Here is a 27,345-nt window from a genome sequence, read left to right on the forward strand (position 1 = left end):
CTTGCAGTGTTTCTGACGACAGCCAGCCCGGCACCTGCCCAGCTGTCAGCCAGCATGCCTCTGCTTAGGAAACCTAGTTCAAGAAAACGATGCAGAAAGGGGTGCATTTAAGCCTCTCTCCTTCACAACTGGGCAGATCTCTTCCCTTCCACCGCCAGAGCACACGTTCTCCCGGGAGAGGCAGGGGAGGGCCCACACTGACAAACAGACCAAGCACTGTGACAGGATTCGGCTATTTATTGATGGTGATATTAAGACACTTTCCAGCAACGACTGCCGTGACAAGGACTCTAAAGGTAATAAAATAATGATGACATCATAGACAAAGCGTTGGGAACATTCCTTGCAGAGAAAATTGGCTTTTCCTCTCCAGTCAGAGTGACCAGGCGCTACATGCCATCCCAGGCCTGGCCTCCTGGTCCCAGATATCCTTGCCTCGTCCTCTGTCTGGGCCCTCCTCTGAGGATGCCAGACTGGGGGTTGAAAGCAGGGCGCCTTCCCCGCGCACCCCATGTCTCGGAACTCTCCTCAGCTCCTCTGGCCTGACTTTCCGGGTTTCCTGCCGGTGAGGCGAGTGCTCACGAGGGGGTGAGCCACGCCTGGTGACAAAACCACTAGCACCACAAAGCTGGTCCTTCCTCTTCACAAAGTTAACACAACCCTTTTTCATTCTCATTTTCTTTTAAAGGAAAGAAAAGTCTTAAAAATATATGGCACTAGAGTGTAAAATTATACAGCTGCCTCCGGTTGCCATTTCCTACAGCTTCCAGCCCATGGAGCCCGCTTCCCCTCAGATGTAGAGCTGGTGGGAGGCCAGGGTGTCCATGAAAGGCCGCACCAGGTTGTCCGTGGAGAAGTAGAAGATGAGCCCGAACGTGATGGAGATGGGGAGGGCGGGCAGCGCCTTCTTGAACACGGCGAGCAGCAGGAGGGTCAGACACAAACCCTGCAGGACACAGAGGCAGGGGGGCATGAGGAGGTGACCACCGGTGTGGACATGGGGAGGGGAGCAGTTAGTGACAGTCCAGTGTCTGGGCTCAGGAGCCCTGACACCCCATTGTCTCCCCTGGTCCTCTCGGCAGCTCTGGGAGGTGCGTGGGGGCAGAGGCCCTCAGCCAGTACTAACGCCTTACACATGAATGGATGAACCGGCAAGCAGCCCTCCTGAACTGGGCCGCTGCTACCAGACCACCTTCCCTGGCCATGTGACGTGTGACCTGATGGCATGAAGCCTTCCCCAGGGGACACGTATTTACACAAGAACTGGGTGGGTCTGACTGAAAGGCAGCAGTGTTCTCAGCTGACACCAAGGGAACCAAAATGCCATGTGACACGCCCCCTGCCCCCCACCACAAGCAGGCGCAGTGGTTGCCTATCCTGTCCCTGCCCCAGCCGATGCAGGCAGTGGTCCAGGGTGGGGACAGGGAACCAGTGCCTGTCCCCTGACTGGGGAGAGTAGGGTTTCAAGGACAGTCTGGAAGTGGAGGAGCCTGGGTGTCCCCAACCCTGTCCTTGACACACACTGTGGGCAAAGAGAAATGTCCAAAGAACCGGAGCCTTGGTCCTAAGACGCCCCGTGATGCCCAAGGTTCGCCAGGCAGACACTGAGTATGGGCCGTTCAGGGACTCCACCTCCACCAATCATCACAGGATGCATCCCCATTACGTGTACCTGATCATGACAAGTGACTATGTGTGCTAAGCCTCTGCAGTCGTGGCCAACTCTTTGTGACCCTATAGACTGTAGTCCGCTGAGCTCCTCTGTCCATGGGATTCTCCAGACAAGAATACTGGAGTGGATTGTCATTTCCTCCCCCAGGGGATCTTCCTCACCCAGGGATCGAACCTGCATCTCTTGCGTCTCCTGCATTGGCAGGTGGGTTGTTTTATCACTAGCACCACCTGGGAAGCCCTTAAGTGACTATAGGGGCCTTCAAATTTCACCACTGGGGTTCAAAGTGAGGGGCCCCCTCTCAAGCCCCAGATCCCATGGGGACTCAGAACCACATGATGTCTGGGTGGTGTGGAGGGAAAACAGGCAGCCCCGGAGTCAGAGACCCGGGTTCAAATCACAGCTCAGGCCTCGCAGCTTTGTGCCCACGGCCAGGTCCCCACCCTGCTCCATCTTTCAAACATCTCAGGTCACCATGCCTACCTCACAGGTGTGGCGAGACAAACATACAGAGTTAGCCAAGACCTTGGCACCCAGCACGCACACTCAGTAACACCAGAACCCCTGGTCACCCTCCCTGCACCATGTCCGCGTCTACTGACGACCAGATCCTCCTGTGAACCTTGGTCTCATCTTGAGGATCTTTCTGGCAACCCTGCCCAAAGGACTTTGGCAAGCCCTTCCAAGGGATAGCAGCATCAGAAAACTCCCTGGGGTACCCTCAGGGGCCCCCACTGCCCAGGGGTGGGTGGGGAGCCACCCAGGCTCACTCACGATGAGGATGGCCACAAAGCAGGCCAGTGTGGTGTTCCAGTCCCCGCTGCCCGTGGCGGCTGCCTTGCCCACCAGCACGCTGTAGAAGATGAAGTCTCCGAGGCCGAGCTTCACGCCTCCTGTGTGGTGGAGAGAGGGGAAGCTGTAGGTCTCAGAAGCCCCCGGAGGAAGCAGCAGAGAAGGCTGACCCCAGCCGAATGGCCTAGGCACTTGGCCCAGCCCAGGGGACCCAGGGCCCAGAGGCCTGGCGACCTCAAGAGGGCTGATGGGCGGTCTCACTGCCTAGCCCACCTCACCTGGACTCTGGGACAAGGATTAGCTGTCTCAGAAAAACAGCAGCCAGTGGGAAAAAGGGAGAAACCTGTGGCCTGGGTGACTTGCATTCTGGGCTGTGCAAAGCCGACATCTCTGATAATTCGCGCAATACTGGTGCTTGGTACTTGGTTTGAGTAAAGACAAGAGTGAATAAAATCCACTGTCCAGGGCTGGTGGGAAGTTACCCAACCTAGCACTGAGTATGAATTATAAATGCTTTTTAGGAAATTTAATTTCATTGCTTTTAAGAATATATATGATACCCGAGGTCCTCTGGAGACTAATGTCTCTTTAAAAAGGTAAACGTATATTGTAAATCAACTCTGTTGTTGTTGTGTAGTCGCTAAGTCGTGTCCGACCCTTTCAGCCTCATGGAAATTTCCCAGGCAAGAATACTAGGGTGGATTGCTATTTCCTTCTCCAGGGGATCTTCCTGACCCAGGGATCAAACCCACTCTCCCACACTGCAGGCAGATTCTTTACCACTGTGCCACCAGGAGAGACAAAGGTAACTTGTAACTAGTGTATCCATTACTGAAAAGGAAATGAGTTTCTAGGATGTTTTGTTTCCTTCAGTACAATTGCCCTGTACACCTTCTTACAGGATAATTTCATTCATCACGGACAATAAAAATGCTTATGAAACAGACTGGAATCCAGCGGGTCTGCATCAAGGAAACATGTCCTGCCCTGTCTCACCCTACCCCACCCCCTCCACTCTGGGCTCCAAGCAAGAAGCACCTCACCTTCGTCTGTTCTTTCCTTCACCCCTCCACCCCAACTTCCTCACGTTGGCAACCATATAAGCCCTGCCCTCTTACAGACCTGCTCTTGCAGGTCTTGCTACCACCCCCGCTCCTGCTTTCCACCCACCACACCCCTTTCCTGCCTGCTTTCCCTTCCCTTCTCTCTCCTTTTTCAATCAGTTCTTTCTCAAAGGAACTGCGCTCACCTCGCAGGCACTTCAGAGACCTGAGGCAGTAAGTCCCACATCCCCCAGTCAATGTGCTCAGGCAAGGCCACCACCCGGCCCCCGTGGACACCCCCACGCTGTCTATCTCAGCACCCTGCCCTCTGTCTGCTCCCCAGGATCCTCCACAAGCGACCTTCCCTTCATCCCCTTAACACTGCCCACACTGGCCCTCTGGCTCTCCACTCTGACCCCGCACCCTTCCTGGGTACCTTCTGGGGACCCACAGTTTTGACAAGTATATCCCGGTGACTCCTCGGGCCTGGAACCCTGACCTTCCTGAGCACTACTCCCCCCTCGTGTGTCTCTGGCTTCTCCACCTAACGTCCTCCAGAGCCTCCCACCTGCCGGCCCCTCCTCTCATCACTCTCCCCGCCTCCCTGCCCATCCCTTGTCCAGCCGGGTCCTGTGGGTACATCCCAGGCAGGTGGTGATGCCCGGGTCAGGCCCTTCTGGCTCTTCCCTCACCAGGTCCTTCGGCAGTCTGTGTTCCCGCTGCCACCTGGGATCTGTCTGGGATGCAGCTCTGATCAGTTTAATTCCCTGCAACAAATGCCTAATGGCTCCCCATGGCCTCCAGGATGAAGTCTGAGCTCCCAGGAGTACCGCTCACCTTTGAAGATCTGGCCCCCAGCTTCTCTGGCCACCAAACATCCCAGAGCTTCCAGATGGCTTCCTCCCCTCTCATCTGAGCCTTTGCCAATGCTGTTGTGGAACAGAATCTAACTAGCCTTTGTCCCTCATTCTGGGAGGGAGATCAAATCCTTGGAATTTCCCCAGTGAAGGAAGTGTCTCTGTTGTTGAGCAGCCCCTTGGATCATTTATGCAAGTGAGAGGACGGCGCTGCTGCTGCTGCTGCTAAGTCACTTCAGTCGCATCCGACTCTGGGCAACCCCATAGACGGCAGCCCACCAGTCTCCTCTGTCCCTGGGATTCTCCAGGCAAGAATACTGGAGTGGGTTGCCATTTCCACTGGTCACCAGAAAGACCAACCATGTGATAAGGAGGTTGCGACTCCAGGCTAGGCTGAGTCTGGGGAGAGGAGGCAGCCTGGAGATGAAGTCCAGTGTCATGAGCAAGGACTCAATCCATTATGCCTATGTAATGAGACCCCAGTAGAAACTCTGGACACTGGAACTTGATACACACATCCATGTGCAGGGGTGGGGATGATTCCTGGACCCCAGGGGCAGAGAGCACCTTCCCAGACCTCACCCTATGTGGCTCTTCATTTGGCCGACTGGTCCTCATTTATATCCTTTATAATGTCAATAAAACTGTAATGGTAAGTACAGTACTTTTCTGAGTTTCGAGAGTCATTCTAGTAAATTTTCCAACCCGATGGAGTTGTGAGAATCCCCAGATTTGTAGCCAGTTGGTCAGAAGTGTGGGTGACCTGGAGATCCCCAGAGCTTGTGGCTGGCATGTGAAAGGTGGGTGGTCATGTGGGGATGGTGCCCATGTGGGATCCGTGCTGATTCGGGCGGGGGCTCAGCGCCAGGCCAGTCTCCGGCCCAGCTGCCTGTCTGCTGGATGATTGCCGACTTGTCCTTCCAGGTCAGCCTCCAGCCTATCGTCTTCCCCACGTCTGTCCTGAGTACTTTTTACCTAACCCCCCCTGACTTGGGCTGCTCCATGGGGAACTTCTCAAGGACAGCAGCTGTGTTAACCTGGCAGCATCCCCCTGGCTCCCACGTGCCTCCCAGCACACACTAGTGGTCCATAAATGTGTGCTGATTGCTTATTTTAATCTGCTTGGAAACATAACCATATATCAGAAGGTCTTTGGGTGTGTCTTCAAGATTGTCCTCCATACCTGCTCCTTCTGCTCCCAGCCACTCGGGGCTCTTCTGGGGGAAGCCTGCACCCCAACTCTGCCCCTGCCTTACGCTCCACAGCCCCAGTGAGGAGCAGTGCTGTTGGCACCGACCTGCCCAGCCCAGCTCACCCCCAGAACACAGAACAGAGCCCACGTCTGTGACCCCGCGGCTGCACTGGGATGTCCTCTGGCTACTCAAGTGCACACTCTACCAGCCACAGCCCTGCCCTCCCCCTCGCCTCCCCCCTCCCGCACAGCTCAAACCCCTCCCCATCCCATGGCTCCCACTGTTCACAGGACGCAGATGAGAACCCCCATCTTGAAAACCCCTGAAGCCCCTGCCTGTCTCCCGGCTCCATCTCTGCACTTGGGTCTCAGCATCCTGCTTCCACTTCCTCTAAGTCAGCCCCAGGGTCACTGCTCCCAAGGTGCCCTAGGCTGGAAACTGACCCACACTGCCCCCCCAGCACTGTGTATCCCCGTCTGTGTCCTCAGCCTCTGGAGCTCAGCTCAGAAGTTACTTCCTTAAGAGACTTCCTCTGACCCCCTCAAGCAGGTCAACAGCCTTGTCAGGGCCCCTACCACCCTATGTTCTTCTGCGCGGTCCTCCCAGCTCCCGAGAGAGTGGTTAGGGCCCAAGCCTGCATGGCAGCACCCCCAGAGCAGCACCCGTACAATCACCCCCCAGTGCAGAGTGGGCACACGGCCAACATCTGTCACATGCGAGGTGCAGGCCTGGGCATTAAGTCCCTGTGGCCTGCCCATAGGACTGCGCCTTGGCAGGCTTCTCCCTGACTTTATGAAGCATCTCTGATGTCAAATGGGCTTCTCCCTGACGTCAGGGAGCCCCACCCTCAGCTCATGCAGACGGTCCATCTGGACACCTTACTTTCCTCCTCTTCCTCCAGCTCCTCCCCCGGGTAGCCAGGCAGTGGGGGCTCAAAGACGTCAGGGTATGAGGGCTCCCCAAAACTGTCATAGGAGTCTTCTTCTGGGTGTCCATTGTCATGTGAGGAGGGAGAGAGACAAGAGATGGTCAGAGGGTTCTCTGAGCCCAGGGCTTCCCTGCCCCACCCTGCACCATGCCCAGCCCAACACAAAGAGGATTCTCCAGACCACACCGCAAGGGGAGGGAAGGGAGAGAAGCAGGTCTGAGACAGATGAGCAAAGTCCCACCCGCACCCGATCCCCAGGGTGTGTGTGCCAGAGGGGTTAGTCTTCCCTGCCCGTCCTGTCCTTATGCCTCCCAGAGAAGCCAGGCGGAAAAGCAGCGCCCCCCGTGATGACAGGCTGTCAGTCCCCTGATACTCACCCATTTCTGGGTCATAGGGGAGCTGCAGGGCTCCCTGAGAGGAAGGGTCCAGCTTGGCCATGCCCACGGTCCACACCATGGCGGCTGGGGAAGGAGAAAAGGGTCCAGCCTCAGACAGTACTAACTGTGGCTGCCCCCGGGGCCTGGGAGGCAAGTGGGACAGTCTGTGTCCCCAAAAAGCCTGCACGGGACCCTCAGTCCCTGTGGGTATTCGCTTATGGCCTCTGAGAGGGGGCCTCTGGGGGTCCAGACTCCACTGCACATCCAACACCCAGCAGAGCGCCCACCACAAAGTGCCCGCCATCAGTGCATGCTTGCTGATGCTTTCATAAATAGAGATCCCTGCACACTGGCCCTGAGGCCAGCAGCAACCCCGGGAGTGCTTCTTTAGAGACTGAGCTTCAGTTGTTGAGAAAGCCCAGGGAAAGGTAGGCATCCTGCCACCCGCCTCCCCAGACCCCTGCCCTGAACAGTCCCTCCCCAAAGTCCCTTTCCAGGGGCCTAGAGGGCTGAGTGCGAGGTCTCGGGCTCATGGGAACGCGGCCCATGCCCACTGCATGAGCCTGGATGAGATGAAACTGTGCGCGGGCCACATTCCTGGAAGCCCTCTTCCTGCTCTAAATGTCCAAGCTTCTTCCTGAGCCACAGCAGGATGAAGCCCACCTTCATGTCGGGAAGGTGGACCCCTCCTGGGATCACCAAGGCTGCCTCCCCTCCTTTTATCAGGAAAAAGGTAAACTGTCTCCCCATTAACTCTGAAAGCCACAGCCGATGCAAACCTTGGTTCCCACGTCTGAAGGAAGCACAGGGGTCACTCACATGAGTATATGAGGGCAGGGAATATGGGCTCATTTCTCTCCTGGGCGGTTTCCACCAGCATCCTCAGTGGTCCTTTGGGGCATAGCACAGCCACAAGATCTGGGAAAGCAAAGTCATCCCTGGCACATTAAGAAAGACATTTATTTCCAGCAAGCCCCCAGACAGGAGTCAGTGCGCTGACACCAGGCCCGGGCAAGTATATCCTGGAACCTCAGGGCAAGGCTCTCCAGCCACGCCCCCCTGTTTCAGCAACCCCACCCTTGGGTTTCAGCCTCGATCCCTAGAGCCTGCACTGGCTGGAGCCCATGGTGGGGTCTAAACGGGCTAACTGCAAACAGGGACTGCTGTGTGGCTCAGAGACCCAGAGGATGGGCTTGAAGTCCCATTTCTCTGAGCCCCAAATTCTTTATCCTAAGAATGTAAGAAGCAGTACTGGTGATGGTAATCTAATACAGTCCGACTTTTCAGATCTCTGGGTTCTGTATCCATAGATTCAACCAGCCATGGATCAAAAATTTCAGAAAATAATTCCAGAAAGCTCCCCAAACCAGAATTTGCTGCATACTGGCAATTATAAATGTCATTTACATTCTATTAAGAGCTATTTATTGGAGAAGGAAATGGCAACCCACTCTAGTACTCTTGCCTGGAAAATCCCATGGATGGAGGAGCCTGGTAGGCTACAGTCCATGGGGTCACGAAGAGTCGGACATAACTGAACGACTTCACTTTCACTCTCACGTGTTGGAGAAGGAAATGGCAACCTACTCCAGTGTTCTTGCCTGGAGAATCCCAGGGACGGGGGAGCCTGCTAAGTTGCCGCCTATGGGGTCGCACAAAGTCAGACATGACTGAAGCAACTTAGCAGCAGCAGCAGCAACAGCTATTTATATATCACTTATATTGTACTACATAAGTAATCTAGAGATAATTTAAAATGTTCAGGAGGGGACATCCCTGGCCCAGTGGTGAAGACTTCGCTTTCCAATGCAGGGGGTGTGTGGGTTCGATCCTTGGTAGGGTAGCTAAGATCCCACATGCCTCACAGCCAAAAAGATCAACATATAAAACAGAAAGAACATTGTAACAAATTCAGTGAAGACTTTAAAAATGGGCCACATCAAAAAACAAAAATCTTAAAAAAACATACAGTATTTGGAGGATGTACATAAGTTATAAGCTAATCCTATGTCATTTTATGTAAGAGATTTGAGCATCCTTGGATTTTGGTACTTCAGGGGATTCTGGAACCAGTCCCCCAGTGATACCGAGGCAAGATTATACTAATTAAAGAGCAGCTCGTATTTGGGGTACTCATTATTTACTGGTACTGTGCCCAATCTCAGGGTTGTTCTGAGGAGCAAATGAGTTCTGGCGTGCAAAGTGCGTAAGGGTGCAAGTGCTCAGGAAACATTTGCTGTTATTAGTAATCACGTCAACAGTCATGATTCCATAGGACCCAGTTTGTTTTTTATGAAGGTGAACTTTTCAGAAGGGAGACCACCCAGGCCTCCCTGCGGGGGCTGGAGGGAGGAGGAGGGGACTTCTTAGTACCCACCAAGCCTGTCCAGCAGTCAGGATTCTGCCCTGGATGTCACTCTAAGGCCCCCCACCAGGCTGGCAGCCCACCTACCATACACGGAGATGGCACCCAGAATGACCCAGGCGGACCACTCCGGGAGGTACTTGATGAACACCAAGGCCATGAGCGCGCTGATCATGATGAGGTAGGCCTGCTGCAGCACCAGGGGGCCCTTCCAGTGGATGCACACCATGCCCACCGCCCCGAAGTTCCAGACGGTCAGGAACAGGGTGGGGTAGTCCATGGCCACATTGTAGGTCTTGAGCACTTCCCTGTGAGACCAAAGTCAAGCCTGGGAGCTGGGACACTCACTGGAGATGTCAGACCCTGAGCCAGGCAGTCCAACACCCTCAATCATCAAGTCACATCCTGGCTTTTCCCAATCTCTGGCTCATTTATTAATATCACCTTCCCCACCTCCATGAGCCCTACAGGTAACCCCTTGTTTTCTGAAACAAGGTGGGGAGTACAATGACATCTTGTCCTTGGGCTGGACGACCTTCTGCCCATGGAAAAGGTCTTTGGAAAAGTGTTTTCTCCTGTGCCTCTAGTTTTTTTGGGCCCCTGGGTTAGGCTGATGTCCTAAATCCAGGGCAAGAGAGACCGCCTTCCCCCAAAAGTAGGAGGGACCCAGTCCCAGCCCAAAGATTGGAATGTAAATTTTGAGGCCTTTCTGATCCCTGCCTCAGCCCAGGTCCACAGCCTCCTCTGTGATGACTGAGCCTTTGTTTTAAATTAGGAACAAGAAGGAGACGTGTGGCCCAATGAAGGGCTCCATGCAGTGTCAGGGAGGCCAGGCTCCTGGAGTAGCAACAAGGGACACCCTTCCCTCCCAGGTCCTTCAGACCCACCCATGCCACAAGGAAGGGGTCTCAGAGGACTTGCTGCCCCCGGCAGCCACTCACCCAAGGTCCTGCTGTCCCCCAGAGGCCACTCACCCGAGGTAGATGTAGGTGAATAGGAAGAGCAGCATCAGAGAGGACATGATCAGCCAACCGTGGATGAACTGGGTGGAAATAGGCATCGTGACTGCAGGCCCCCAGGCCCCTGATCCTCAGGACTGATACCCAAGCCTGGAAACCCTTCCTCCTTAGGCTCCTCCTGACTATGCTGGAAGGTGGCTGTTTTACAGGTAAGGAGGGCACAGACATTCTACGTGTTCTCTCCGGGTAACCCAGCAAGCATACCAAGGAGCTGGAACTGCTTCCTGTCTAAACACCTAGCTCTCTACTTGTTCACCTGGAAAGAACATGCCTGGCACATTCCAGGCTCCAGAGAGAAAGCTGGCTGGGTCTCTGCTCCCACATGCTGCATCCCCAGGTGTGGGCAGCAAGACAACAAACACATAGACACACACTAGCAGGAAGAGATAAGGGCTGCGAAAAAAACTGGCTGGGGAAAGTGACAAGAGACCCACTGGGTGCTTCTATTTTAGACAGAGCGTGGTCAGGGCAGGCTCCTCCTCTCCTGGCCCAAACAAGGGAGGGTCAGAGGTGAGGGGGGTGTCACTGCAACCCACCTCCTCAGAGGACAGACCCATCAGTCACCAGCTCAGGCCACTGGGGACCGCAGCAGCCACCTGGCTGTCTGCTCAAAGCGGAAGGGGCACCTCTGGTATGTGCTGATTCTCCTCATCCTACCCGAGCCTGCCAGACCACCATCGCCTCTTGTCTGTGTCGTGGAGTAAATCTGACTGAATGGAGGCTCAGCAGCCTCCTAACAGTTCCTAGTGTGGTCAGGTGACACCTGCTGACCACAGCACTGCCGGCTCCTGGCTTGTCCTCATGCATGCCGTAGCCTCTGCTCCAAACAAAAGCCCTCTACCCTACCTTCCACCATCCACGGCCCCTTCTGCCCCAATCACAAACTCTTCCTCGGTTATAGAGGCAGCTATTCACTAAGAAGCTCCAGCTCCTGGAAATCCCCTCCCACTGCTCACCCCCACGCTCACCCCCAGCTGGGACCCAGCTCGTCCCTCTATTTGAGGCTCTCCATCTCTCTCTACCTGCTCCACAGATGCCAGCAGCCTGAATATCCAGTGCTGCATACACCTGCATGTGAACAGTTTAAAATCAGTAATGTCTAGTTCAACTTCCTTTCAGTCCTCACGGCTTCAAAGCCTTCCTTGGGAGAAAAGCCTGAAACTCATGCCTAAATGGATCTCTGTGGACGATTTGGGCTAGGTGGGACTCAACTCCCCTGTTCCTCCCCAGAGCTGCTCTGCAAAGCAGGGCCCACCCAAAGGTCTCTGGGAGTTGGAAGATCTCGGTATAGCAGTTGTATACCCCCAGCTGAAAGGCAAATGGGAAAATAAAAATAAGCTTGGAGGGGAAGTATATGGTGATAGAAGCTTAAAATAGAAAATCTGACTTCTTCAGAAGGAGAGGCAAAATGAAATTAACTTCTGAATATGAGAAGTGACCCTATGAACGCAGCAAGGAGGAACTCAGTTAAGTGGGATTAAGTGTAGTTGAAAGGACAGGAGTATTGGGTAACCCGTGGTGGGGCAGGAGTGGGGTGGGAGAAAGTACAGGCAAACCTCAGGGATATTTGGGTTTAGTTTCAGATCACAACAAAGTGAGTATCGCATGAAAGTGAGTCACAAATTTTTTGGTCTCCCACCTCATGCAAAAGTTAATGCTTGCACTGAGGTCAATTAAGTGTGCAATAGCATTATATCTAAAAAAAACTGTTAAAAACAGCATTAATTAAAAAATAATGCTGTTGCAAAAATGTCACCAACAGACTTGCTCAATGTAGGTTTGCCACAAACCTTCAATTTGTTAAAATAAAAAAAAAAGAAAGAAAGAAAGAAAACACAGTATCTGTGAAACCCCCAAAAATGAGGTAGGCCTGCTCCAAAACATGAGGTCTATTTTACAGGAAAAAAGGAACTCTGCTTAAAAAAAAACCCAGGGTTGCTTTATAAGAGGCCCTGAGGCATGAAACCCAGGGTTGCTGCAGGAGGGGCCCTGAGGCGAGGCAGGAGGCAGGGAGCAGGCAGACCGGCTCACTTTGTAGCAGCGGTACTTGTAGAGTACAACCAGGAAGATCGTCATGGTGACGATGACGCTGATCATGATGAGGGTGTTGAGCACGGAGTTGAGGAGCCGCTGGCCCACCGAGGGCGTGTCCTCTGAGAACGGCGTGTAGATGCTGAGGAAGGAGACCAGGGCTAGAGGTCTGCGCCCGGCCTGCTTGCACCCTCCACCCCAGGGAGCCTGGACCTGGTGACGCAGGTGCCCTGGGCACCCCTGGCCCTCAGCACAGCACTCTGGCTGCCCTGGTCTGAGTGCTGCCCACCATCCTCACGAGCTGTCCTGTCTCCCTGGCACCTAACTCCAACTTCCAACTGAGCTGATGCAGCCACCCAGGAGGGCCTGACTGGCCTTTACCACGGCCTCCTGGGCCCCCACAACAACTAAAACCTCTCCTGGAAGTGCTTTTCCCAGCTGACCCCACTCTCCAGCTCTGTACCCACTTCCCCATCAAGCCTAGGATGCCTCCAGCCCCACTGCTACCCCTACCCACACCCAACATAGCCCAGTAGCTGCAGCTATAAATAAGGAGGCAATTCACCGATCCCACACTCTTAGGGAAGCAAACTGCTTGCCAAGTTCTCATGGTCTCAACACTTTTCACCTGAGCTGCTCTGAGTCCCCAACAGACTATATGCTTCCTGAGGGCGAGGGCTTCTTTCTCTACTCCTTTCATTATAGAAATCATAAACAAAATGTAACAAAAACTCCCTTTAAAAAAAAAAAAAGGTTTCAAGAAGGTACTCAGCAGTGATACCATAGGAGGCTGGGGGAGGGAGCAGAGGGAAGCTTCCCATTTTCCCAGGCTGCCGCTTCTTCCTGGATTCTTTTTATTAAGATAAACAAAATCCCCCTCGCGAGTCTGGGAGTGAGCTAAGAAATCCTGTGGTCCTCTCGAGTTTACATTCCCGGGAGAATGAATGAGAGGCCCAGAGAGAAAGAGACGTGTCCGTGGTCATGCAATGACGGTGGCACATCTGGGACAGGACAGAGAACTTACCTCCTGCTGTGAGAGCACGGTGCAGGGGCACTGCACGTGGATTAGCTCACTCAGTTCTCCTGGCAACCTTGTTATCAAACCCATCATACAGATGAGGAAACTGAGGCCAAGAGAGGTTAGGAAGGTGCCTGGACAGGTTGTGTGGACGCGGGCAGCTCCCCAGCCCTGCTCCCTGCTGTGGCTGCCATGGGGCCGCAGGTACAGTGGCCAACACAGGCTGCACCCTCCGCCCCCAGTCCCGCTCCCTCACCCACCCCCGGCCCCCAACTCACAGCTGTCCATTCTTCTCCGTGTAGAAGCGCACGGACTTGATGGTGGCCACCACCACAATCATGCACAGCGTGACAGGCACAAACAACATGATCACGTGCTTTGCCCCATATTTGAGGGTCAGCTCCTCCTCCAGGCCCGGCGGCCGCCCAGGAACCCCACTGCAGACGTAGCGGTCAGGGTCCTCGTCCTCATGGTCCTCCTCACTCTCCTGGCTTCTCTGTGGGAAACCATGCTGTGAGGACCACGGAACGCCCCCCACCGCAGGCCTACTGACACAGAGCATGGGTGTGTGTGAACTGGAAATGAGAAGTTTGAATGTCGCTTTTCAGGTGTAAGAACCAGCCTATGGGCTGTAGTTTAGATATGGGAGTGGTGGCATTCCAGGACATTGAGAAGTTTATGAGGACAACCAGAGATTGAGAGTTGGCACTAGCCACCACAGATGCAGGAAGGGAGGCCATGGTGGCCGTGGACGAGGACAGTCTGCAGAATGGGCCTGCAGCAGGTCTGTAGATCTGTCCCCTCCCTCAGTGCAGGGACTCAGGATGCCACTCAGTTCTGGTCACGTGGCCGTACTAGTTTGGGAGGAGCTAGGCCAGGTGATGGGAGGAGGGCACAGACTAAACGTTTTTGGTTGAAAAATCACAAGCCAGAATGGTCAGCACAAGGGGGACTCTCTTTGACTGTATTAACAAATAAGGCACTGGGAATTTGCAGAGGAAGAAATTACTTTGAAATTTTTGCCCCCGCCAAAATCCAGCATGCAAGCTTTGCAGCTTTGAACCAGAAGCTAACTAGGCATTGAGCATCTGGGAGGATCCAGGTTAGGGAAGGTGGGAGAGTATAAATGAGGAGGCAGCAAAGGAGGGTAGGACGCCTGCCAGACACTGACATACACTGATCTTCAAGAATGTGTTTCAGAATTGTGGCAATTCAGGCTCACTGGCTGCCTTGTTATTTACAGTAACAGCCATGACAAAGCCAAGTGAAACAGAAATCAAAAGTGACTGCTCTTTGGTATCAGTTTTTTGCAGAGAGAATTCCATCTAGATATTCAACTGAGAAGGAAAGGAAAACTGTTAATGGGCAGGAACTGAAACAACTGAAATGCACAAAAAGTCCAGGAGATAAAAGGACAAAACAACGAGCAAGAACTGGCTGAGGAGTCGCGGGGCCGTGGCCTTGAGCTTCTGAGATCGCTCTCAGACCCCAGAGGAGGACAGGAGAAGAACTGAGTTCAAGTTTCAGCAGAGGGGAAAGAGGCTGGCTGGAAGAAAGAAAAATACTAGAATGGGCAAAATAGAGAATGGGATTTAGGCAAATTCAGGTACTGTTTTTACCCTGATGAGGAGGGAGGGAGCTTGACTAAGTGACCCTCCCATGTACACTCTCCACTTGATACTGTTATAACCTCCTGTCTTTTGGGCTACAGAGGCAAGATCACAGTGCAGCACACTCCTCCTGCCACGGGCTGCATGTTTGTGACCCCCAAATTCACATGTTGAAACCTAACGCCCAACATGATGGTGCTGGAGATACAGGCTTTGGGAGGTGATTAGGTCATGAGGGTAGAGCCCTCAAGAATGGCATTCGCACCCTTATAAAAGGGGCCTGAGAGAGCTCCCTAACCCTCTGCCTTGTGAGGACACAGAGGGAACACAGCTGCCTATGAACTGGGAAGTGGGCCCTCATCAGACATCAGCTCTGCCAGCGCCTTGACCTTGACCTCCCAGCCTCCAGAACAATGAGAAATATACTTCTGCTGTTTATAAGCCACCTAGTCTATGGTATTTTAGTTACAGCAGCCTGAACACATAAAACACATCCCCAGCTCCAAAGTCAAACACGAATCAGCTAATCTCTCAGTTCCCATCTCTAGCCATATATCAAAAAAGGTTCCCTCCAGCAGTTCCCTCCTACCGGCCTTCAGCCTCTGTGCTGCCTGCCCCAGCATCCACACTCACCCTCAGGTTCCTGTGGAAACAGTAACCTGCATAGGACGGTGAACCGAGGGGGCAGGGTTGGGGTGGATCACGCAGTCTACTACAGAGTCGGTCTGTGACTGGCCGTGCATGTGCAGAATCTACGATCAAGCCCTGTCAGACCTAGGATCCACCACAGTGGCCACCCACCCCTTTGGCCAGTTCTCACCTTCACTTCCCCTCCCTCTCAGAAATGGGATGCCAGCGGCCTGTCTGGAGACCACGGACTGCTGGCAGCAACCTACCCACTGGGCGGCACTCTCTCCATCCTCCAGGCCCTGCCGGCCGTCGTGGCAGGAGCGCGGCGTGGGGCTCTCGGCCGACATCAAGGACGTCCGCTCATCACACACTTCTTCCTCGCTGTCAGAGGCCATGAATGTGAGCATGGCCTGCCTCCGGAAGTGCCTGGAAAAGGAGCACAGGGGTCTTCGTGCCGCTCTCCTGAGGGGCAAAGGCAGCGGAGGGTGAGAGGTGGCTTTAAGAGCTGGACACAGGTCCTGCCCACAGTGACCATCCAGGATGCATTTGTCAAAGGACTGCTTTAGGGCTTCCCGAGTGGCTCAGTGGTAAAGAAGCCACTTGCCAACGCAGGCGACAGGGGTTCAATCCCTGATCCGGCAAGATCCCACGTGCCAAGGAGCAATGAAGCTCGCGTATCCCAACTACTGAGCCTGTGCTCTAGAGCCTGGAAACTGCAGCTTCTGAAGACGGAGTGCCCTAGAGCCCATGCTCCAAAACAACAGAAGACACTGCAGTGAGAAGCCCGTGCACCGCAACTAGAGAGTAGCCCCTGCTCTCAGCAACTAGAGAAAAGCCTGAGCAGCAATGAAGGCCCAACGCAGCCATAAATAAACAAACATTTAAGAGAAAAGGAGAGCCCCCAGGAGCCACGACTGAGACTGCAGTGGTCGCAAGAGGGACTGGCTAGAGAGGATCCAGGCCATGGGGATGAAACTCCAACCAGAAAGGTCAGGGCCACTCTCAACTCTCAGCACACTCATTCATTCAATCAACAAATATCTGACCACCACCTATCATGTGCCAATGACACGTTTGTCCTAAAAGAATAAAAACCAATCCAATGTGGCAAATTCTATAATCCAAGTGTTCACTAAGAGGACAAGAAGGGACTAAATCTCAGAGATCAGGAGTGTTTTCTGGAGAAGATACCATCATGTGATGGACACACACTCTCCCAGGTGGGAGGGCATGAAGAATGTCTCAGCCTGAGCTTGACTGCCAGGGTTGGGCAGGGGGGCACTGCTGTGGAGGAGTTAAGGGTCTCTGGCGCCATGTTAAGGAGGTGGGCTTTGTCCCCGGAGGACACAGTGACAGATCAGGTCTCTGGTTAGAAATCTCAGTCTGGTCATGGACTGAAAAAGGAGTAGAAAGAAGGAAAGGTGACCTCCGTGGAGACAATGATGGGGTGTGAACAGGGCCTAAGGTGGCAGCAAGACGGATGGAAGTGAGGGGACAGAATCCACAGAGACAAGATGTTGGGGACATAACAGGACAGAGTCCAGGACAATGACAGGCAGGGAGTAGGATGGAGGAGGTGGGAGAACAAGGTGTCAGGGGAAATCTGCTGAATGTAAATGGCTGAAAGGGGGGAGCTGCCTGGAAGGTGGCTGAGGGCCATGGTCTGAGCTGGTGGGGAGGGAGATGAGAGTCACAGGTTTAGATGCTGTGGCCACGGGAGCAGTGAGCTGAGACCACGAGAGAGGAGCGTGTGTATGTGTGTGTGTGTGTGTTGGGGAAGTATAGCTGTGGGCAGGACCCACAGGAAAAACCAAAGCTGAAAGGGTCACACAGGAGGGAGCCTGTCCCCAGAGACTGCTGCACTGCCCTGAGCGGTGTGTGGACTCAGCAGTACCATGTGGACGCTGGGGCAGCCCGAACCCCTACCAACACCCTGGGCAGGTCAGCTGAGCCACCAGCCGGGCCAGCTGCCCCATCACCTGCCTCCTGGGACCCTGGGGAAGACTCATACCAGTAGGAACAGTCAGATCTGTTCTTGTCTCAATGTTCATCTCCATGTCAGTTGCCTTCAGGATTTATGATCATTTTTACTCCATTTCTATATTGTCTTTTTTAAGTATATGGACCATTTCTAAAGTGTTTATTGAATTTATTACAATACTGCTTCTGTTGTATGTTTTGGGTTTTTGGGGGGAGGGGGCCACGAGACTTGCGAGATCTTAGTTCCCCAACCAGGGATCAAACCCACACCCCCCGCACTGGAAGGCTAAGTCTTAACCACTGGACCACCAGGGAAGTCCCTATGATTTTCAAGTGGAGAAGGCAGGCAGGTTCCTTCCACCGAGGCAGCCAGTTCTGTTCATCTTGGCAGAGGCTCTGAGGCTGCAGCTTTGTTTTGAAGACAGTGTCCCAGGCCGTGGCCTACATTACTTCCAGCTGGACTTCAGCTCCATCCCCAAGTCCAGGCCCATGGTAGAGCCTGATCCTACTCACCGACTCAGGCCCTTACAGGCTTCCCCGTAGCTCTCACAGGTAATTCAAAATGAGCAAGCTAAGCTCCCCTGGCTTCAGCAGAGAAACGACACATACAGGAGGGACAGCAGTGGTGACATCAGTAGGAAGCAAAATAAGGTCACTTCCAGGAGAGGTGACGAGGATGCTGTGCTACTGGAGTTAAGACTAAGTCGGGGGAGGGGGGGCAATCTATCAACAGTGGGGAGTAGATGTCTCAAGTCTTTAGGAGAAAGAGGGACATGAGACGAGACACAAAGGCTAAGAATATCTTGCCAGGCAGAGGCTGAAGTAGGTGGGCACCTGGAAGTAACTTCGTAAACAGATGGCGGGATGGGGGCCTTGGCTGAAATTATGAAACACCCAGCAGGCTGAGGTGGCTGAAGTGTGGGGACCACGGAGGCAGTGACAGGAGGCGGGACCATCTGAGGGAGGGGCGTGGGGGCCCGGCCGGAAGGAGGAGCTGAAGCTAGCTAGCGGCAGGAGGGGGCAGCCAAGGTTTCTGAATTAAGGAGGGATGTGACCAGAGTGTGCTGTGTGGGAGCAGAGGGGCGGCTGAGCCCTCCTGCCTCTTCCCCAGAGCCCCCAGGAGCAGTGCCGCCCAGGACCCAGGAGGCGGATCTGCTTCTCAGCACCCGGACCTTGGGACCAGCAGAGTCTACCTAAGAGCCTAATTAGAGGGGACGGGGCTGTGGGACCTTGGGAAGTCCTTAGGGTCCTTCATCTATGGTAACAGTAATGAAAGAGATTACCTAACAGAGACCCAGGCAGAAAAACTCTAAAGTGCTCCTCTGCAAGGGTGGGCCCCGCTAGATAAATCCTAAACATACACGTGCCTGGGCCCAGGAGATGCCCTCACTGACCCTGTGGCAACGCTGAGTCCATTCTTACTCAAAGAGCGACAGGGAACACAGAGCTAGCAGGCTGCACCTCAAGCTAAATTAGGACATCCTATCTGGAACAGTGTAGCAGCTCTTTCAATACTTTGTTTTGTCTGGGCTGTGAATTAATAATTTAGTTACCATCTCCCTCCTTCTGTTCTTCCCACGCCTTTAGAGGCCCTGGGATTTATCTTCACAGTGACTGAAGGAGCAGGTCAGGAATTCCTGCATCTAAACGGGAGGGCTGCGGCCCCCCAGGCGAGCTCACCCTTCAGAACCACAGCTGCCAGCAGCCAGGCTGCCTCAGTCCCTACAGCAAAGCACGAGGGGACTGGACAAATAAGAGGCTAAGATGCTTCTTGATGGAGAAAGGGAGCTACAGGGCAGGTAGGAAGAGAAAAGCAGGGGATGCACGATCGAGTAGGAGTTAAGTCCTTTCCAATTTCCATTTCTTCAGCCAGTCACCAAATCCCAGGAAAACACGTCTGCCTCCCAAAGTCTGTGGACACACCCAGGGAGAGCACATTTAAAAACAGACTATATCCCTTCCATGTGAAACTGCAGTGCAGAGGGAGAAAGTCAGAAAACTACAAAACATGCTTTGCCAACCACCACATGTAATGTATGGCCTCCTCAGCAGAAAACAAATACTCCCTGGGCAGATTCCTTCCCTCCGTGGATGCTGCCCGGGACCCCCAGAAAAGCAGGGCAGGGAGGGGTTGCAGCCAGAAGAGCTGGTCTTGGCTGCTGGAGCCAAGGCATCCTAATCACAGCCCTCTAGCCCTGGGGAGGTGGGGACAGCTGGAGGCACTTTCTGGGGCTCCCAGCATCTGAGGGCATGGCTTAGGACTTTCAGAAAGCTGTAAGATGCTGGAGATGCTATTTCGCAATGTGGCCCAGGCCACCTGAAGGGTGGTGGCAGAGCAGCTGCTGAGCCCTCACTGTGTGCTAAACACGTCAGGAACGAGGTACAGTCAGTCTCCTGCGGACGAACCTTCAACCTGCACACTTTCAGAGATTCGAACACGAGTTCGCAAGCCCAGGAGCATGAGTTCACATGTCTGGCGTACTTTTAAAGGTACTGTACTGTAAGATTAAAAATTTTCTGTTTCCTTTTTATGTATTATTTGTGTGAAAAGTATTATAAACCTATTACAGTATAGTACTATATAGCCAATTGTGTTAGTTGGGTACCTAGGCTAACTTTGTTGGACTTAAGAACAAACTGGATTTATGGCCTCTTGGAACAGAACTTGTTTGATGCAGGGCACTTACTGTACTGCCGTTATTTCTCATTTTACAGATGAGGAAAAAGATTTTAAAAGTGATAAGTTCAAAGTCATGCTTGGACTGAGGTGGTCAGGTTCTGTGCTCTTAAACACTATGTTAGGGTGCTAACTTCCAATGCAGATCCTAAGTTTCATTCTGGCCAAAGGTCCAGGGATCTGCATTTTGAGACAGTCCCTGGGCGATTCTCAGGCTGGTGTTAAACCCTCCCTGGAGCTGCTCCTGCCAAGTAATCAGATGCCCCAGCCTGGGCCCAAACTTGGTGCTGAAAGTGTCCAGTTACAGTTCACCTCCCTGTCGCAAGGGCAGGGCCTCACGCACCTACCTTAGCACACTTACTTGCTGCTCTGCACAACTTGCTCGCTGAATGGGGGCGTGAAAGAATGAGCAGTCCTTTCTCCTGAATACCCAGTGCTTGGTCTGAGGTCGCCTGGGGAGGAAGACCAACAGCAGCTTTCTCAGACTAGGAGAGCTGCAGAGGGAGAATGCAGTGATCTGACTGACAAAGTATGCATGCAGTGCCCACCTGGATGGAGGGTGTGAAAAAACTGGATCTCAAGCATCCCTGGTACAAACTGCACCAGCCTTTTTGAAGGCAGTAAACATCAAGAGCTTTAAAAACATTCATACCTTTTGATCCTGAAATGCTACTTCTCGGAACCTGTCCTATGAAAATAATAAAAGGTTTATCTGAAAACATGGTTGTTGCAGTCATTTATAATTTTTTTAAGCGAAAATGACTAAGATATCTGTCTCTGTATGATAATATATCCATCCGATATATGACTAATAAAAATCTTACTTCAAAGAATATTTACTAACATGAAAAAAAGCCAAGATGCTAAATTTAGTAGATTTAAAACCACAGATATAAGCATCTGAATTTTCTTAGAAAATGTATATATATATGAAGGACTGGCAAGAAATATTATACAACATTAAAGGTGCTTATCTTTGGACAGTGAGATTGTGGGTGATAAGATGATATTTTTCTACATTTTTAAAAACTTCTATAACAAAACATGAATTGTGTCTGCTGTTTTTTGTAAAGCTATTAACTTTTAAAAGGGAAATAACAGGGGCTTCCCTGGTGGTTCAGACAGTAAAGAATCCACCTGCAATGTGGGAGATCTGGGTTCCATCTCTGGGTCAGAAAGATCCCCTGGAGAAGGGCATGGCTACCCACTCCAGTATTCTGGCCTGGAGAATTCCATGGACAGAAGAGCCTGGCAGGCTACAGGCCATGGGGTCGTAAAGCTATTAATTTTTAAAGGGAAATGACAAGTATCAACATTTAGACAGATATTCTTCCATGCTGCCTTCTCCCACATCCCCTCTCACTGAACTCGGGGACCTCGGGAAGCCGCTTTCACACCTTCTCCTAACCCCTCTTATTACCTGGCTCCTCAAGGAGAACAGAGCAGCTGGGATGGATTCCTCTGGCTTCTAAGTTGGAAGTGAAGCCTGAAGGTACTCTGCAATCCTTGGAGGAAAAAATGCAGATAAACAGTCTTGCTAGATGTTTGTCCACATCAGAGCACTAGAGATGCCAAGAACTCCCGCCGGGAGGCTGACTCACAGGCCGGTGGGGGTGGGGCTGGGTGACTCTCCTCCTGCTGATGTCAAATCCCATCAACCACATAGCAACCAGCTCTCCACTCTCTCCAGGGAGCAACAGGAAAATGCAAAGAAGCCAATGGGAGGAACAGGTGCCCCAGACTACATCCTGGAAACCCTTCCAGGCGCTGTGGCTGAAAACTCCTTGGATTAGGATGTAAAATCAAACATCCAAAGAAGCCACCGTTCACTCCCATTAATCAGCTGAATGGGATCCAAATGCTGAATGAGCCAAGCCAAGGGAGTCGGACCCAGGGAATTTCCCCAACCTTGCCTGTGTCAGCAGTTCCTGCAATTATTATGGAACCCTGGTGACCCAGTTTCCTCAACCTGATTTTCATTTCAGAAAAATGCAAAGGTTCTGACCTTAAAATTTAAGGTCAATGGACCTAACTAGGAAATAGATTCCTACTTAAGTAAGGAAATCGATTTTTAAATTCCATCGTAAAGAAGAGTGCCTCAAGGAAAAACTTTTGGTTCCAAAAGAAAATTGGGAGTCAACAGGTGGGGCCAAAGAGAAAGGCTTGGATCCGAGTACTCGCTTTCTTTGTCTCCACAGGCCTAACAGTACTTCTTTCTTTCAGTATTGAAGTATAGTTGACTTACAACATTAAAGTAGTTTCAGGCGTACAACATAGTGACTTAAAATTTTTTACAGTTTACATTCCATATAAGGTTACTGTAAAACACTGGCTGTATTCCCTGTGCTATACATTACATTCTTGTATCATTTATTTTATACATGGTTGCTTGTCCCTCTTAATCCTCTTCACCTATTTTGCACCTCCCCCTTTCCTTCTCCCACTTGGTAAACACGATATGCTTGTCTATTTTTGCTTTTTTTTTTGCAATTCTACTTATGATATTTATTGAAGGAAAACAAAAATACTAATTCAAAAAAATATATATGCACCCCCATATTCATTGCAGCATTATTTTTTGTTTTTAATTAATTTATTTTTAATTGAAGGATAATCACTTTATAGTACAGTGTTGGTTTCTACCAAACATCAACATGAATCTGTTTCTGTTTTGTCTTGTTTGTTCATTTTAATTTTCAGTGCTCCCTCAAAGAGGGCAGCAATGGTTTTAAAAAGGTCACTTTCCGTGGTCACACGGCTATTTCACAGAGCTCCCATGACTCCTGGGGCATTCCCAGCCTTCCCGTATACTAGGTGAGGAAATTCCCTTAGAAATTCCCACAGCTTGCCTGCCTGCCTATTTCCCCTGGCCCAGGCACCAGGCACTAGGCCCTGGCTGACCGTCATCCATCTGTCCGTCCATCCAGCCCACACCGTGATGCACATCACCTGCCGGATGGTTTTCCCCAGAACAGGGAGGCGGCCTCAGCTGGAGCAGGGGCCCACATCCCACAGGGAGGCCCTGAAGTACCGCTCCACTCCCCTGAGTCGCAGGCCCCAGGCGACCCTCTGGGGTCGCCTAAACCTTGACCCAAGCTCTAGATTTCCCTCTGCCCTTTTCTACTCAAAAGCACACAGTAAACATTTTCTCTCACTTCCTGAAGAAGCCTGGAATAGGGGCGGTTTGGAAGTGACAGAGAGATGCTGCAAAGGTAGCCACACTGGCCACGCGCTACCGAGTCACCTTTGAGCAGCCTCCCATAAATCGTGTTTTTGCTTTCAATGAAAAGCAGCAAGACAACGATCAAAAGCTGAGCCTTAGAAATGAAGAGAGTTTGAATCAACTAGCCGACTGATCTGAAACACATACTTGGACAATTTAACTTCACACAGCCCATTTCCTCTTGTGTAAAAAGTAAGATAGGCACGCTTTGCAAGATGACTAGAGCTAATGTGTAATGTGTCCAGCACAGAGTAGATGTTCAATAAATGGTAATTATAATGAAATAATAATTACACAGTGAGAGGGGACAACAGAAGCCTGTTGATGGCCCCCTTGGAAAGCTACAAAAATGCTAAACCAGCAGACATGAGTTGAGCACCAAGGTCACACCTCATTCAGGCCCTGGGTGTTTCCTCTTCAGCCCCAGTCCAGGGCATGCTGGCAACACGAACATTTTGTCAAACAAATGGGCATGTCCAGAGACTGATATCAGAACTGGCAAGGACCTTCAGGGCCATCCGGTCAGCACCCCATTTCACACTTGGGAAAACTGAAGCCCAGATGGACAAAGGGACAAGGGCCCATGACCAGAAGCCACAGTTACAGCTCAGGTCTCCAAACTGCCAACGAGGAGCTCTTCCCTGCAGCTCCAAGTACTTGAGAGGGTCACATACTCAGTGGATTTCCAATACTCAATGAAGGGAAAATTCCGAAGGCATAATATTAACACAAAAAGCAGGATACAAAACTTCGTCTTCAAAACTTCTAATATTTTCATACATGAATACAGGTATGTGCATAAAGTACTGTAAAGAGGTTCATGTTAAGAGTGGTTCTTTGGACTAGGGGCTAACAGATGACTTGAAGAAAAAAAATCCCAAATTTTCTAGAGTGAACACATATTGCTTTCATTTTTAAAAAGTCACAAAGTTTCTGGTTAAGGTACAGCAGAAGGTAAGCGTCCTTTAAACTCTCCTTCCCATTGCTCCGGAAGACTGTATTTTAGCAAAGACAAATGAGCAACCCTTTCTCCCAGGCAATGGAAAGAATGGACAGTAATCATCTCCCTCCCGGACATCCGGTCTTCACTGAGGATCACTTTGAAACTACTTCTGCCCAGACTGTAATCACATGGTGGCCTCACCACTTCCTGGTCAAGAGCCAATGGTGATTCTACAAGGCTTGAAGGCCAGGTCAGATGCAGCCAGCAAGGTGAGGAGAAACTCCCAGGCTCTGGCCAGGGGCAGCGTGGAGGGTATGCCAAGCTCAGAGCTCTTGCCTTCCACCCCCAGCCCCACCCTCAGCTGCTGGAGTCCAGGGACAGGTGGAAATATTTGCAGAAACATTTGTTGCCTTGCCAGTCTTACCAACTAAACAGTGTCTAAAAGTCAAATCAACAGCTGAAAAACAGCCAAATGTGTCTTCAATAGAAACATAAGGTGACCTATACACACTGTGCTTTAGTTTCTTTAAAAAAAATTTTTTTTTGGCTTTGCCAAGTAGTTTCTAACGGAGATCCTACAGCAATGTCCTGGGCAGTCGTGCAGGCACATGGGAGGGGCATGAGAGTGGGAGGTCTCCCAAGCAAAAACTCAAAAGATGCAGAAGACACAGTCAGCTGGGTTCAAATGCTGGCACTCACAGTCACAGAAGCCACCCAACAGGACAAGGTCCTTGATTCCCTGAACCTTAGTTTCCCCTTTCCACTTCAGTGTGATAGCAACTCTTTAGATAACTGTGACAACTACTGTACAAAATGGCTTTTTATTGTATATAACAAACTTATAAATGATGTTATTGTCATTACTACCATCAATGATGTAAGAGAGGGGCCAAGGTAGGTGGAACCTCTCATTCCGGCAAAGCCTGTGTGCATGTGTGCAGAGGGGCTAGGGTGGGGGTGGGGGTGGGGCAAAGGGCCCCCAGGTACATTTGAGCAGCAGCCTTTGGCCAGCCTCTGGCTCAAATGTTCCTTGTCCTCCTCTTCCTCAAACAGACAGGCTCAGAGCATTCACCTCCCAACCCTGCACACATCAGACTCTTGACTTGGTGCACAAATACTTCAACACCAAATGATACAGAATTTTTCCTGAAAACCCAAGGCATCATCTTCCCACTCCACAGTAACATAGCATGAAGTCCTGCACCTCCAGCCCCTGCCCTGAATGCTCCCACATTCACCCAAGGCAAGAACCTGGATGGCCTGCCTCATGAGTGGCCGAAGCTGCAGCTTTGAGCTGCAGACAGGACTTCAGGCCCCTTCACCAGCTGGGCCCAGAAAACACAGCTGCTAACACACTTTCCTGCCCTCACACAGCCACGTTCACCCAGAGAGGAACCTGAGGCTCACACACCTGCAGCAGCTTATACAAAGTCTTTAATTACTACCAACGGTCTTAGCCGAAATCCTTGGAGACTCAGGTGTCTACAGAAGGGGTTATGTTGACTCAGGGCCATCCATGTGGGAAGAGCTCGGGTCCATAATGATCAATTACTCTCAGGACAGGCTGGCAACCCACTCAGTCAATTTTGGGTCAATCTGGCTCTGCGATTGCTCTGGATGGGAACCGCCTCTCAGGCTCTCCATCTGTGAACGAGGATGCAGCTACTGCAACAATTCACAGTTCATACCGTCAAAAGGGAATACTCATTAAGTCACAGGCTGGGGCATTTCATCCAGCTGTCCAAGTGCTGAGGTCTAGTCCCAGGTCTGGACAAGAGAATTAGACTCCAGGACAACGGGTTCGAAGCCTGGCTCTCCTATATTCTACCTGCGTGACCTTGAACAAAGTCACTTTAGCTTTGAAGGCTGAGTTTCTTCATTGATAAAATTTGGGATGGGAATTAGCTCCTGTTTCGGGTTCATTCTGCTTTTCAAAAGCTAGATCCTGGGAGTCTCCTCAGAGCTGTAAATGCCCGATCAAAAAACAGCCAAACATCGCAGATAACGAAACTAGGGGCTCCAGGCCCCGTCCTTAGGTCCTGTTCCTCACGCCGGCGGAAAGACCTCCGCCTCCCCTCCTGCCACTGCCAAGCAGAGCCCGGGGCCGCGTGTCGCAGGCCGGCAGGACTGAGCGCCCATCAGGTGCCAGTCAAGAGGGAGGAACACAGTGCCGCGTCCGCACGCCTTTGAGACCCACGTGCGCTGCTCCTTTAAATGTCCCGGCCCTTTAACAGATCGCACCGCGCCCACTCCGGCGGGGGCTCCGGCGGCGGGGAGAACCCGGCCCGGCTGAAGGCCCGAGGCCTGGAGCGGCTCCCTGCGCTCCTTCCACTGGCCAGTTCCGGGCCGGCCCCCAACGCAGCGGTCCCGGCGCCCTCCCCTCCCCAGCCGCTGGGGCCGCAGCCCCGGAACCGCCCCGAGGCCGCGACCCGCCGGGGCGAGGGGCGTGCGGAGGGCAGGGCCCCGCCAGCGGAGTGCAGCTCCACCTCGCGCCCCTCGAGCGGCGGGCGATCGGGCCCCCACCCGCGCGCCCCATCCAGCCGGCTCACCTGCTCCGCCGCGCCGCGCCGCTCCGCTCCAGCGGTGTTTACGCGGCTGGCCCAGCGCCCGGCGGACCCGGTGCCGGCGCAGGCCCCGCCCCCGGCCCGCCCCGGCCCCGCCCCGTCGGCGACGCCAGGCTCCCGGGTCCACGTCCGGCCGCACTGGAGCCCGGGCACCGCGTAGGCGAGGCTGGGCTTCCCACCGTGAGCCGGAGGGACCGGGGAATGAAGCTGACATTGGACTGATCACTGACCTGAGGGAGTGGAGGCCGCACCTGTAATGTGAGAGGGCTTTGCGCACCATGGGGCGGTAGTGCGTTTACTTCGTGGACAATCTCCTGTCTTGCAGTTTTAGATTCCGGCATCCCCCACTCCCACCTCCCAGGATTTAAAAGGGAGCACTAGAGACTGATGTGAGCTAACATCTTGAGAATTTTCCCGGTCTGT

The 27,345-nt window shown here is 52.4% G+C and overlaps 1 protein-coding gene across 5 annotated transcripts; it reads right to left on the reverse strand.

Annotated features, from left to right (window-relative positions):
* Positions 1–217: 217 nt before the first annotated feature.
* On the reverse strand, positions 218–27,013 carry PSEN2 (presenilin 2). Of its 5 annotated transcripts, XM_070474430.1 has the most exons (14): positions 26,908–27,013; positions 21,613–21,697; positions 20,845–20,880; positions 20,554–20,644; positions 15,802–15,961; positions 13,574–13,791; positions 12,278–12,419; positions 10,202–10,269; positions 9,315–9,535; positions 7,682–7,780; positions 6,863–6,946; positions 6,440–6,541; positions 2,447–2,565; positions 218–946 (listed from the first exon to the last, which is right to left on the reverse strand). In XM_070474430.1, the coding sequence occupies exons 5-14, from the start codon at positions 15,940–15,942 to the stop codon at positions 791–793; spliced, it is 1,350 nt and encodes a 449-aa protein (XP_070330531.1). In that variant the 5' UTR covers positions 15,943–15,961; positions 20,554–20,644; positions 20,845–20,880; positions 21,613–21,697; positions 26,908–27,013; the 3' UTR covers positions 218–790. The 5 variants fall into 5 exon arrangements, with proteins under 5 accessions (XP_070330531.1, XP_070330528.1, XP_020770896.1 ...); XM_070474427.1 differs by lacking the exon at positions 26,908–27,013 and having other exon boundaries at positions 6,440–6,538; XM_020915237.2 differs by lacking the exons at positions 20,554–20,644; positions 20,845–20,880; positions 21,613–21,697 and having other exon boundaries at positions 26,908–27,003.
* Between the last annotated feature and the right edge of the window lie 332 nt (positions 27,014–27,345).

Source organism: Odocoileus virginianus, chromosome 11, assembly GCF_023699985.2.
Source record: "Odocoileus virginianus isolate 20LAN1187 ecotype Illinois chromosome 11, Ovbor_1.2, whole genome shotgun sequence".
In the NCBI taxonomy this organism is placed as follows: Eukaryota; Metazoa; Chordata; class Mammalia; order Artiodactyla; family Cervidae; genus Odocoileus; species Odocoileus virginianus.